This window comes from Photinus pyralis, unplaced genomic scaffold (assembly GCF_008802855.1).
Source record: "Photinus pyralis isolate 1611_PpyrPB1 unplaced genomic scaffold, Ppyr1.3 Ppyr1.4_LG8, whole genome shotgun sequence".
NCBI lineage: Eukaryota > Metazoa > Arthropoda > Insecta > Coleoptera > Lampyridae > Photinus > Photinus pyralis.
Genome location: NW_022170819.1, coordinates 15,270,666 through 15,283,245, shown reverse-complemented (window position 1 = coordinate 15,283,245; position 12,580 = coordinate 15,270,666). Strand labels below are relative to the sequence as shown.

General features: G+C 37.7%; 2 protein-coding genes and 1 long non-coding RNA gene across 4 annotated transcripts; 1 reads left to right on the top strand and 2 right to left on the bottom strand.

Annotated features, from left to right (window-relative positions):
• Positions 1–4,879: 4,879 nt before the first annotated feature.
• Positions 4,880–6,561, bottom strand: LOC116178106 (opsin, ultraviolet-sensitive-like). The gene is made up of 6 exons (XM_031497434.1): positions 6,423–6,561; positions 6,186–6,374; positions 5,785–6,131; positions 5,564–5,736; positions 5,244–5,506; positions 4,880–5,190 (listed from the first exon to the last, which is right to left on the bottom strand). Exons 1-6 carry the CDS (start codon positions 6,470–6,472, stop codon positions 5,058–5,060), a joined length of 1,155 nt encoding a protein of 384 aa, XP_031353294.1. The 5' UTR covers positions 6,473–6,561; the 3' UTR covers positions 4,880–5,057.
• A 207-nt stretch (positions 6,562–6,768) lies between these two features.
• LOC116178107 lies at positions 6,769–8,099 on the top strand. The gene is made up of 3 exons (XR_004146806.1): positions 6,769–6,843; positions 7,672–7,873; positions 7,923–8,099. It is a non-coding gene; the product is annotated as an uncharacterized LOC116178107 (long non-coding RNA).
• Positions 8,100–8,837: 738 nt separating this feature from the next.
• Positions 8,838–10,600, bottom strand: LOC116178105 (adenylosuccinate synthetase-like). 2 transcript variants are annotated; one of them, XM_031497432.1, is made up of 2 exons: positions 10,230–10,600; positions 8,838–10,181 (listed from the first exon to the last, which is right to left on the bottom strand). In XM_031497432.1, the coding sequence occupies exon 2, from the start codon at positions 10,172–10,174 to the stop codon at positions 8,876–8,878; it is 1,299 nt and encodes a 432-aa protein (XP_031353292.1). In that variant the 5' UTR covers positions 10,175–10,181; positions 10,230–10,600; the 3' UTR covers positions 8,838–8,875. The 2 variants fall into 2 exon arrangements, with proteins under 2 accessions (XP_031353292.1, XP_031353291.1); XM_031497431.1 differs by having other exon boundaries at positions 10,226–10,599.
• Positions 10,601–12,580: the final 1,980 nt, after the last annotated feature.

Genomic DNA, 12,580 nt, shown 5'->3' with positions numbered 1-12,580 from the left:
TACAGCTTTTATGGTCGTCAAAAAACGAACGAAAACGGCTTCTGAAGACGATTGCTACAAGTAGATGTTTACTCACCATAAATTAGTATTTCATAACGCCAACTAAACTAAACGTTTGTGGCAGTTACAAAAACGTAATTAAGCAAGAATATCAAATTCAATGCATCAGTTTTATAACTGCAGCGAAAACGCTATCTGCTGTTATTGTACCTATGAAAATCTACAAGCGTTTAGCAAATATGTCTAATTGCCCTTATCCACCACTTCTAGAAAATCGATTTTACTTAACACAGTATATGAGATTATTGTCATAAATTGATAACTAATTGAGGCAAATAAAAAGACATTTATTGTAATTAAAATATTTTCAGGTAGACACTTTGATTATATTATTTCTCTCAGTGTGCATTTTTAATAAATAAATACGATTTTGATATTTCTACCAAAATTCACAATATTACATTTATTGTTTCCAGGTTTTTTTTTACATAAGTATGTAATTACTAGTTAGTTTACGGTGGTAATTACTTGGTGCCCCATTCCTGGTCGAGTTCTTCAGTATTCACCAATAACAGGCAACACATCATACATTTAGTAGGTTGTTTTTGTCGAAAATGTAACTATTTTTATAAATAAATTTTTGTCGATTTATGTCGATATGGTTTTTTAGTGACGCAGTGCAACTGAAATACGATAATAAAAAATAAAAGTATTCATTCCATCAGTTTTTGCTTATTTTGTTCTGTTATACATTTTGCTGGGCTAACTATAGCAATCATAATTTTGGTTTGTAATTTGTAGTTTTTGAATGTTTTTTAGAAAGACTGGTCACGCCCCAGATGGTATAGTCTTTTTTAGTTAATTTGTTAAATTGTATTAAATTTGCAGGTGTCTCTTTTGTTAAATTTTATTACCTTTTAAGATTATTGTTAGGTATTATTTTTGTATAAAGCTGGACAGGTGTAATAAAATTAATGTGTTTGACAATAGAACAATTGCTAACATGTTGTTTACTTGAAGATAGCTGTCTAACTTGGTAATAGTGCACGTGTTACGAAATGTGCCGCGCCAATTTATGTCATTACAGTAGGTAATTGAATTATACAGTTTTTCCTCATCCTTATGTGACGTTTTGAAGTTTCTAGTCACGTTAGGTTGTTTGTGTTCTCACTCGCATTTTTAGGGTTTTTGTGATTGTTTAAAAAATACAAAGATCGACACGGCACACGGAACAACCAGCGCAACTTTTTCAATCACTTTCCGACATGATCGCTCTTGAATCTACAGGGCTTCCTACCAAAAATGGAGGAACTTAATCTCCTCAACTTAGGCCACCACAGTTCTACGGTATCCACTCATCAATGGAACCTCCATAGGTGCTTATTTCACGCGATGTACAGGGGCACTCGGTTTGAGAAAGGTAACAGTCAGCACGATACATGCACAATGTGCACGTGTTAATGTGAACGACGCCTTGAAAATCCTAGTATGTCCTAACATACTCTCTCACACAGCGAGATCTAATCAGGATTGAATAGTAATTTTGACGCTACAAAAAGAGCATAAAGTTCCGCGACATTCACACATTCACTGTAAATTACATGCGCTGGGTGTGGCGAGGACTATCCGTACCGGGTGACCCAATAAGACTGTACCTCGGCCATATCTCGGCCGTTCGTCGTGACTTAGGGGTAAAAAAAATTATTGGGTAAATCGGAAAATGAAGAATCACTGGAAAATATTTTCAAGTTCTAAAAATGACCATCAGAGGGCGTAACTGCCATCTCAAATTTTAAAATTGCATTTTCTTTAAATTTCGCATAATAAACTAAACATTTTTTTTCACATTTTTAAAGAGAACCAGTTTATCTATCATTTTCGTAAAAACAAAAACTCAGTTATTTCAAAAACAAAAATGGTGTGAGGCGTTCAATTGTTATTGCAGTAACCTGCTTTAACTTCTTAACCGTTACACCGATTTTAAGAAATTTGGTATGGTTGAAAAGACCATTTGTTGGGCAACAAGAATCAACCAAAACATAGTTAATTTAGTTGAATATTAAATATAAAAATAAAAATAAATATTAAATGCTTCTTGGTTAGAAATCGGCATTTTAGAAAAGATTACAAATTCAAAAAACTGCACTTTCTGAATGCGTAAACACAGCAGAATAATTTACAAATTAGGCTGTTATTATTTTATAATGCATCGTGTTTCATTTGTTTAATTTTCCAAGGCCTACCTAAAAGTGTAGGGTCCTTTTCCAAACAATCTTTCGCGCCATCGACAAATACCGGAAATACGTCAAATAAGATACAATTTAAGCATTTTTATAATTTTATTAATTAATCTCATTTTCCCAATATTTGAGGTTAGGAACGAGATTTTGAAAAACGGTTTTCACTGGCCTCTTTGGTGTTATTTGGCTACTTTTTCATAAAGAAAAAGTCATATCATTCCATTTGATTTTTTTAGGATTTTGGATCATAGTGTCAAAACTAGCCCCCTGGCGGAGAAGGATTCAACTAAATTAACTATATTTTGGTTGATTCTTGTTGCCCAAGGAATGCTCTTTTCAACGATACCAAATTTGTTAAAATCGGTCAAACGGTTAAGAAGTTAAAGCAGGTTATTGCAAAAACAATTGAACGCCCCACGCCATCTTTGTTTTTGAAATAACTGAATTTTTGTTTTTACGAAAATGATAGATAAACTGGTTCTCTTTAAAAATGTGAAAAAAGAATGTTTAGTTTATTATGCGAAATTGAAAGAAAATGCCATTTTAAAATTTAAGATGGCAGTTACGCCCTCTTGTGGTCATTTTTAGAAAATATTTTCCAGCGATTTTTCATAACCGATTTACCCAATCATTTTTTTACCCCTAAGTCATACGACGAACGGTTCCCGAGATATGACCGAGGAACACTCTTATTGGGTCACCCGGTACAACCGTGCAAGCTTCTGGTCCCTGCATCTCCGTGAAGTTTAGCAGACTTGAGCTCATTTAGAGCAGAAATCGAAAAACGTTTTTTTATAATTTTTTTATAACAAAAGGACCTTTATATCGAGGTTTAAGTCTTCTAGTCCATCCATCTTTGGAGACCGCACTGGCTTGAACCACCACATGTTGGCCAACTACGTATTTCGTAACAGGGGCATGCCTTGTTTGCTAGATATCACCATAGATGACACCAATATCAAGCAGCGCACCGGCGCAGCGCTCCTTGCACGATGACAAAGCATGATCCAAACCCAGCCGAGCAAAGTGACGAACCTGTCTTGGAATCACTTGGTTATCAAACGATGCGTCTGGCGTCCACAAGTACGACGTTCCTACGCAAACTGAACGATGTTAGCAACGTAACGACGATATAAAAAACCGCGCGATGCTCTGCTCGCTACCGGACGCTGTGTAAGTAATACGAGAAAGGGGGGTCCTCTAATTAATTTTCTTGTGTTCAGTATGTGGTTCTATTTGGAATAATTCACTTTAACAACAACAAAGATATGCAATTTTGATGTTTTTCATGTACACGCATTTTATCATTTTACGAGTTGTTATGTCTAAATTGATCCTAGGTGTGCTTTTGTGATAATTTGATTTATCTTTTTTTCCATTTGTATCCATGATATCGTGTGTTTCGAAAACGAAAAAAGACAGCGATGTCAAACCTTCGTCAATCGATTTCTACGAATTCAAGGATCAGTGCTATTGAATATGAGCCGGACTAAAAGTTTGGTTTCCGAATGCGAGCTGAGTGGCAAAAATTCCCCTACTGATAATCGGATGCCATTATTCGTATTTTGTTCATTAACTTGTTTAACTGCATTTGACTCGATTACCTGATGTACAGGGTGCCTCATTAATAAAGGTCACCGGACATATCTATGGAACCGTTAATTGCACAGCTTCGGGAAAAAGATTTTGTCAACAAAAGAGGTCAAGAGAATTCGCTGGAAGCTTCTAGGTTTGCCGCTAGAGAGTTTACGATTTATGGATAAGTAGAAAAATGACTTTTTCCTAAAATATACCCAACAAACATGCGTTAAAATACATGCATCGCAATCTTGTATGAATTTTGCATCATTTTGATACAGCTCATATTGCTCGTATCTCATAAAGTATGAGGGGTGGAGGAACGGGAATATCTCTTTGAGGAATTGAATGTAACTTCGATTTACATTAACCGATTTTCACATAATAGGTCTTGTTAGAAAGAGCTGTCTTCGTGTTGTCAGATTTTATATGAATAGTCTTTTTAGTAAATGCGTTGAGTGGTAGATGGCGCGATGTGATATTAACATAAACTTTGCAGATTTTTTTGAAAATTTTAAATGAAATGATATAATTATTATATGATATTATCAAATAAGAGGAAAAGTGAATCTATCAGTGAAAACCGCATTTTGATATCTGTTTCCTAGGCAGAGATATCGCGAAAATACGCACATATACAAATTTTAATTAATAAAAATTAGATAGATTACGCACACAAGGCCAGGGGAAAGTCCTTCATTGGACAAAAAACTGTTATAAACACACAAATACAAAAAATAAATCAAGTACGGACAACATAATTAGGGGGTCCCCTTCTCACATTGCTAAGACACGACAGCTGCATTCCGCGCGAGATGAGGAAGCAAGATATTGCAGGGAAGAATCGGAACTGTAGGTATGAATACTTTCCCCACGGACGAAACGGTTAGTTGACACATACAGGTGATACAGGGCAACATCACACCGATAATATGCTCCCACGCGAATACATCAATAAATACTTAAAAAAATAATATGAAACAGTACTCCCAAAATTAAAAATCGAATGCAAAAAAAGATCCGCATCTCGGTACCTTTCTTTTTTGATATAATAAACCAAACAGATTGCAACAATTGTATTGTTATGCTCAGGAATTATTCAGAATGTATGAATGAAAACAATTGTATTTACAATTATCTCTAACAACATAAAGGTTGTGGTAAGTGAATGGTGAAAAGTCAGATTCAGATCCATTTATCCATTGCGCTTGGTCCAGTTTTTTTTGTTTAGTAAATCCTCTACGCCGTCGCAGCCGGTTCGGTCGTAGCAGGCGCCGTAACTCCTGCCGTGGTGGTTGTAACCATAGATTGAGCATCGGATACTCCTTCTTCCTTAATTGCCAGCCATGGTAATCTCTTTTGGAGTTCCATTCTGAAACGTAAAACGTTTGTTAACTTGTATTTGTGCTGCCTCGTTGAATTTACCTGTAACGTGGGTGACTTAAAGCGTATACGTATGGGTCTAGACACGCGACAAATTTGCACGTCAACGCCGGTATCATAGTAATCCCTGGAGTGAGAAGTGACTGGTCGCCGAAAGCTCCAATCAAAGAAAGAACTGCGTATGGTGTCCAAGAAGCAACAAACAGGAAGCACACCATTATGGCAACTTTGGCAATTTTGATTTCAACCGATTGAGATTGCGCGGCTTGGTTGCTTCTCAAAGATTCTACATTCATCTTTTTGGCCTACAATTTCAATATTAATAGTATAGGTACCTATCCCCATTATAATCGTGGGCTAACTTGATCACGCAAAGCCTTCTCATGGTGCATAACTTCTTTCACAATTTGACTGTAGAAATAAATGATAAGTCCCATTGGAATAACGTAAGAGCATATAAACAAAACAACGACAAACATATCATTGTCGAATGTGTCGGTCAAATAATCAAAAGAGCACGAGGTAAGGAATCCCTCTGAAATAATACAGTAACATTAAAGATTACCTTCCTTGAATTACCAACCTGGAACAAATCTCCCCCAAAACTCGAACATAGGCAGTACAGCCCATGGGAATGTATAGCACCAAATTATGAAAATCATCATCAAGGCTTTTGTGCGAGTTAATTTCCCTTCTAGCGGATTCGAAATAGTCGCGTACCGATCGTAGGCGATAAAGGCATTCGACATTCCGGCACCAATACCCGATAAGGATCCAACAAATCCAAATATTTGGCATCCAACGTGTCCCAAGGCGAAACCGCGATTAAACGAATTGTAAACGAAAATGGGCATTTTCATCATCATAATAATATCACAAAAGGCCAGATTGACTACGAACATATTGGAGGCGGTTTTCAAACTTTTCGATCTGAAATTAGCAAGCCGTTAGGGGTGCCGTGGGAAAGTAGCGACCGTGACTTGCGTCGAAAAAATCCAAATTACTAATCCGTTTCCGATGATGCCCATGGTCAGCATAAATATGTACAGCAAGCCGAGGAGGTAGTGGATGGAGGCCTCCGGTTCCGGGTAGGACAGCCAATGGACGGGAATGTGAATTAATTCGGATGCTGGGACGTTCCATCCCAGCAGCCGCACCCCCGTTTCGACAACACTAAAACTGGTCCTCAAAAGAAAACCGCACTGGGAAAACTATACTTACTTAGCGTTGATTTGTGCAGCCGCAATGACACTTGCGTTATGCACCAGCATGTCTTCATTCAAACATTTATTACATTCGAATTGAACGGGTGGTGAAATCTCCCTTTTTATATCGCACACAATCACGGCCTAATCAAATAACGGACGACCTTTAATTAATTACATTACGTAAGTGGATTGATTGAAAGATTTGTAAAGCGAAATACGCGCAAAACCTTAGAAATGCTTTGATCAGATTTAGTTTTTCATATCGCCACGTATTTACATAGATACCTTAATTTAAGCGTGGAAGTGGAAAATAACAATCATATGGAATCATGGGATCAGTTTTACCAGGTCACCACATTGTCAAATACAAGCGTTGGTATGTTAGGGTGTATTATGTTTTTATGTCACACTGGAACATTGTAGTCAAAGTCAAAGTAAGTATAAAACTATCCTTCAAGACCCATATCCTTTTAGTAATATTACCAACACCCGGCCCATGGTCAATAGGTGAACTGACACAGTGACGCCAGAAAAGCTTGACGTCTGCCGAGATCTTTATTTGCAAATTAAACTGCTTAAATAAATAAGAGAAAATCAAAATGGGATAATTAACCGCCAACTGAAATCGTTATGAATTTATGATACTCTTCAAAACTACCGAATTGACGGCGTTGGAAAATCAACAGAACCAAATTTTTTACCTTCACTTAATCTCCTCCCGAAACGTATTAATCGAGTCACTGTACGTTTTCGTCCAGATTGAAAAGATTTCTTCTGTGGATTAAATGGCGTCAGCTTTTCTGATGTCAAGGTGCGAATTTGTTGATAATAGCATACATTCGGCAGAGTTCAACGTTTTTCAACCTATGCGGGGTTTGCAACACGTAATGTACGCGTAGAATATTTTATTTCCTGCAAAAATAGCTTTTCTATTTTTAGTAGCCCATTAATTAATTTGCCGTCACTTAACCACTCGTATTCCGCTTGTTGCACAGAGTAAAATGTCAAGTATTTTCCAGTGCAAATTACGGCAATGAACTAACTATATATATTTTGCTTCTTCGCTGTTTGTTAGTACAAATTTTTATCGAGACACCCCGTACTTCGTATTGTTCCACACAAAAGCTTATTGAAACTTCTAGTTTTTTGTATTAATACCTTAACTTCCTGGAAGTTGGAACTATCCGATCGTGATTAACTTTCTTCAAAATGCTTTTACACTTAATTCACCTCTGTGCTTTCATTAACTTTTGCTCTTCTAGAAGAAGTATCTAGTTTGATTTGTGACGAACTGCGGTAGTTCGCACGCAACTACTGGGCTCCTGAAATTCTATCGTGATAAACAAAAATTTAATTAAAAGGAAGAAAACCAAAATATATCCAATTAAATAATATCAGACGGTGACACTCGGGCGTCACCAGAAGATTCAAAAACCCTGCTTCTGGTCAAGGTCCGCGGTAGCGGTAAGGTTTCGGAAGATCCAGATAAGCAGACCGATAACGGCGGTTGCAGATCGGTGTCGGAAGCTCCAGGTGAACTCAATCAGAGTAAACGGCAGCTCCGGGAATCAGACGAATTCAGCAAATGGTGGCGGTCACTACGGAAGAACCAACACAAAATTACGGCAACTTCCCTAGGGAAGTTGCCGGGAATGAAAGAAACAAAACACAAAGTAATTAGCGGTATCTACGGAAAATCAAATGCAGAAAAGCGAGACAGTATGCCCCTACTTACGGAAAGTATCAATTCAATACGATACTTACAAATGTAACTAGGAAAATAAAAGGTACAAAGATCTTACGTTTCGATTAAAAAACCAAAGGCAAAAAAACCCTCTAAATAATGGCTTTACCTTTTATAAAATTATGTCTTGCCATAGAGGGGACGCCGGTTTCCCAACCAGCCTACTGCAGTCGGATAAGAACTGCCATAAATTAAAACTTCTTTAATTAATTTCTCGACTTCTGGTCATCATAAAAATCGGGGACATATTCTAAAATCTCAAGTAAACGCGCTTCTAACGGAACCACTCCCCACTTTTTATGTCGTTAAGTTTTAGGTTGGCAGCGTAGTAAGACCATATATATTATATATGAGTAAGACTGACATTTTGAAGTTCAAACATGAAGTATAACCAACGAAGTACCTACTTGTACTAACTAGTAACTGCCAACTTAAGAGATGAGTTACCAAAAAAAAACGACTATAATCACTGTCTTTGTACAACTGTTTTTGGCCGAAAACAGTTGTACAAAATCATCATTATGACACCGAAATAGAAAAAAACATTTTCCAACAACCATTTGAACGTTGGATAAGTATACCTACTTAGGAGCGAGGTAGTAGAGTCGGCAGACATACCTACATACTAAAAGCGATTTCAATAGCATGTATTCTTAGCTCGTACAACGGGCCAAAAACACCAAAAAATTTGGAAATATTTTATTACCAACAAAAATACAATTTTATGGTACTACAATCATAGACTCCTTACCTTCTCCGATACTAATCCATCTCACTGGTTTTCCCACTTCACACTGGATCGTTTCAACAAATCGCTTTGCATTTTGAGGTAGCTCCTCATAAACCTTAACGTTTTTCGTGCAACACTGCCACCCTGGTAAAGTCCTGTACTGAACTGTTACCGCAGCAAAATCGGAAACATTAGACGGAAAGGAGTCTAGCTCCTTTCCTCTGGATGTATACGAAATGCCTACTTTTATTTCTTTGAATTCGTCCAAAACGTCCAGTTTAGAAAGTGCGAAGGCGCTGTAGCAGTTTATCATGTCGGAGTATTTCAACGCGAACAAATCTAGCCAACCACAGCGCAACCCTTTGCCCGTTACCGGATTAAACTCGTTCCCCTTCATTTGTAAATATTCAAGTACGTCGTCGTTTACCTCCGTAGGGAAAGGACCATCGGCTCGTCTGGTGGTGTACGCTTTTATTACACCTATTACATGCTCTATTTTTGTTGGAGGTATACCTAAACCGGTGCTCACTCCTCCAATGCTGCAATTGGAAGACGTGACAAATGGATATGTTCCAAAATCGATATCCAATAAAGCGGCGTTGGCGCCTTCCACGAATATCCTTTTGCCTTCTTTAATGCACTTATTGATGCAATGGACTGTCTCGGTTATGTACGGGCGGAGGATTTCGGCGTATCTCTTATACTTTTCCAATTCGGCGTCAATATCCACGGATAATTCCGGAAACATTCTCTCGTAAAGGCTGACCAATCCGCGAAATTTGTCGGAAAAATATGCAAAATCGCCGATCAAATCGACCATCCTCATGCCGTTCCGTCTCACCTTGGATGCGTACGTGGGACCGATACCTTTCTTCGTCGTCCCAATTCGTTGGAAGCAACCATCAACCTCCTGTAGTCGATCCACTTGCTGGTGAAGATCGAAGACGATATGTGCCTTGTCAGAGATCAAAAGACGTCCTTTGAGCGATCCCGCCTCTTTTACTATGTCACTCTCCAGTTCTTCGACCAAACTCGGTATGTGGAGTACCACGCCATTGCCGATAATCGATAGACAGTTAGGATGAAACACGCCGCTTGGTAAAAGATGGTAGGAATAATCTCCATTTCTACCTACGACCGTAAGACTGGCATTGTTTCCTCCCTGACATCTACACACCACATCGGCCGATTCGGATAGTAGATGTATAAGTTTTCCTTTTCCTTCGTCACCCCATTGTGCTCCTATGACCGCCGTCACTTTGGCGTTAGCATCATACTCCAACGATTCCATCAATCACCTACGGAAAAATAGTAAATTGGTCTAAGTTCTGGAGGTACTTACCTACTAATGAACTAAATGTGTCGCTTACAAAGTTTTGTTAAAAATATGAGCAGTTACATTATCAAATTATCGGTAAGCGTTTGTTTATTCGTTGACCTTCTGATACAGATAACTTCACCGCAAATAAGATTACGTTTCCTACTCGTAATTGAAATTTTGAAGTGTAACGTTAAATGTCAAGGCAAAGAATAATAAGTCAAGGAAAGCGTAAGTGGTGGGTGTCATTCGATGATTTAATCAACCTTTTAATACGTTGTTGGTTACCATCGCGATTCTACTAGTGTGGCAGTAACATTTTTAAAATAAAACTATTTGGAGTCAACGGACCGTAAGTGCCACTAAAAAATGCAAAGGAAGTACCCATGCACGAACTTGTATTTTTGCGACTAACAACGCATTTGTTTGAATGCGTCATATTTATAAGAATGGAAGTTTTCAGTAATATGGGTCATCGATTAGCAGGCAGTATACCTATACGCATACTAATGCAGATTATATTATAATGCTGTAGAAAATCGGACCAGAATGATTTTTAGCGTTTTTTTTAAGAATTAAAAAAAATGTGCTATTGTTTGCGTTTTGTCCGTCCGTCCGTCCGTCCGGACCCACTTCTGCCGTTTCGAACTACTTCTAGGGGAATGGTCCTAGAGTCCTGGAATTTTTTGCAGTAGGTAGCCTATACCTTGAAGGTGTGCCAGACGGCCATCAAATTTCGCTGTCTAAAAGGGGGCCCCCCCCCCACGAATTATTTCCTGAGATGCTGTTTTTGAAAGTAAAACGTGCATAACTTTTACATACGACAACCAATTGGTCTCAGATTTTGCATACGCATGCCTTTAGTGGTGCCAAGTTAAACTTTAGAAAATGGGGGTGAGGGGGTAAACACATGTTCTACCCTTCATGTATTCTAATGAAAGGTCTCATTGAAATAAATTGGTTTGTACAAACTATAACTTTCCCGTGCGACTCTTTTTCGAGATCAGTGAGCGACGGGGCCTGAGGGGGGGGGGGGGGTTAAAATTAATTTGATCTCTCATTGTATTCTAATTAAAGGTCTCAACGAAATGAACCGTCTTCTACCAACTACTGCCTTTCTTTCTGTCCTCTTATTAAAGTAAGGGGTGGTGGAGGGGGGGGTGGAACTAGTTTCCTTCATGGTACTCTAGTGAAAGGTCTCAACGAAAGGAATTAATTTATACCAACCATAGCCCTCCTCTGTCCCAATTAAACGATGTATTGATAGAGATAGCCATAGATGTTTGATGTGATGTACGAATCGATAAATTTACGGGTGCTACATTATGTCGTTGATTATTTACATATATCCATATACAGGGTTTTTTAAAGTGGTTGCAAGGCGATTTCTCGAAAATGGTTGTAAATATTTTTATGAAATTTTGGTGACTCAATAAGGATATGGGGGGATAAAATTTACCATATTTTTTACATTTTTTTCTTATCTCAATTTTTAGGGGAGCGGTGATTTTGACATTTTAAATGAAATAATGCACTTTTCTTTTTAAAAGTCGAATCTATAAAAAAAAACACGTGTCTGCTAATATTTTTTTGTTTAATTGCTTCTACGCTTACGGAGGTATAGGTATATTTTAGGTATTACAATAAAAAAAACTTAGAACTTAATTACACATTTTTATTTATATTATGCTTGATGTTCAAAATATCTTCCTTGAACTTGAAAGGTTCCACCCTGTATATACAACTTACGACGATACATACATTTTTGAGAGTTGGCAACCATGCAATTTCTAGGTGGGGAAAAGCTGCCTGCGCCACCTAGAAAGCACGCACGAGGGTTACGTTTGGCATCTTGTCTTGAATGGCGGTCGTGAACGCGTCGCTCCATAAATGTTTGTTATTTTGTGTTATTTAATGCAGGTAGTAATATTGCATTTCTTTATATCGTATTTGTGTTTTGTATGTCACATTTTATATTTTTTGTGTGTTTGAATTTTTGTTTTTGAAATTTACTTTGTTTAACCGCAATGCATAATCACATATGTGATACCGTTATGCTATTGTTTGTAATTTTTTACGTTTTTGGTGTAATGTTTGCTTAATTTATGTTTATTGATGTTGATTACTTGTTCTTGTCGGTGAAGTAACATTCATATTGTGATAATCCACCCTGATGGTTAGGCAACACACATTTACATCTGAAACAAAAATATAATATGCTCTGTATATAACCAACGTCCGTTTTGCGCAGATGCCGAATACTAGAGGGGATTTTGGTAACGAAGCTAGGGAAGAATGGAAAGAAGATGGCGACGAGACCGACAGAAGACACACGCTTTCCCGGTTTTTTTTATTATTCTTGATTATTTTTGGTGATGG

Excerpts from the sequence above, each read along its gene's own strand:
- LOC116178106 (XM_031497434.1), bottom strand. The coding sequence starts at position 6,472 with ATGCTGGTGCATAACGCAAGTGTCATTGCGGCTGCACAAATCAACGCT. Across the intron at positions 6,132-6,185 it reads GTAATTTGGATTTTTTCGAC|ATCGAAAAGTTTGAAAACCG; the intron begins GCAAGTCACGGT and ends TGCTAATTTCAG. Across the intron at positions 5,737-5,784 it reads TTGGGGGAGATTTGTTCCAG|AGGGATTCCTTACCTCGTGC; the intron begins GTTGGTAATTCA and ends GTATTATTTCAG.
- LOC116178105 (XM_031497432.1), bottom strand. The coding sequence starts at position 10,174 with ATGGAATCGTTGGAGTATGATGCTAACGCCAAAGTGACGGCGGTCATA.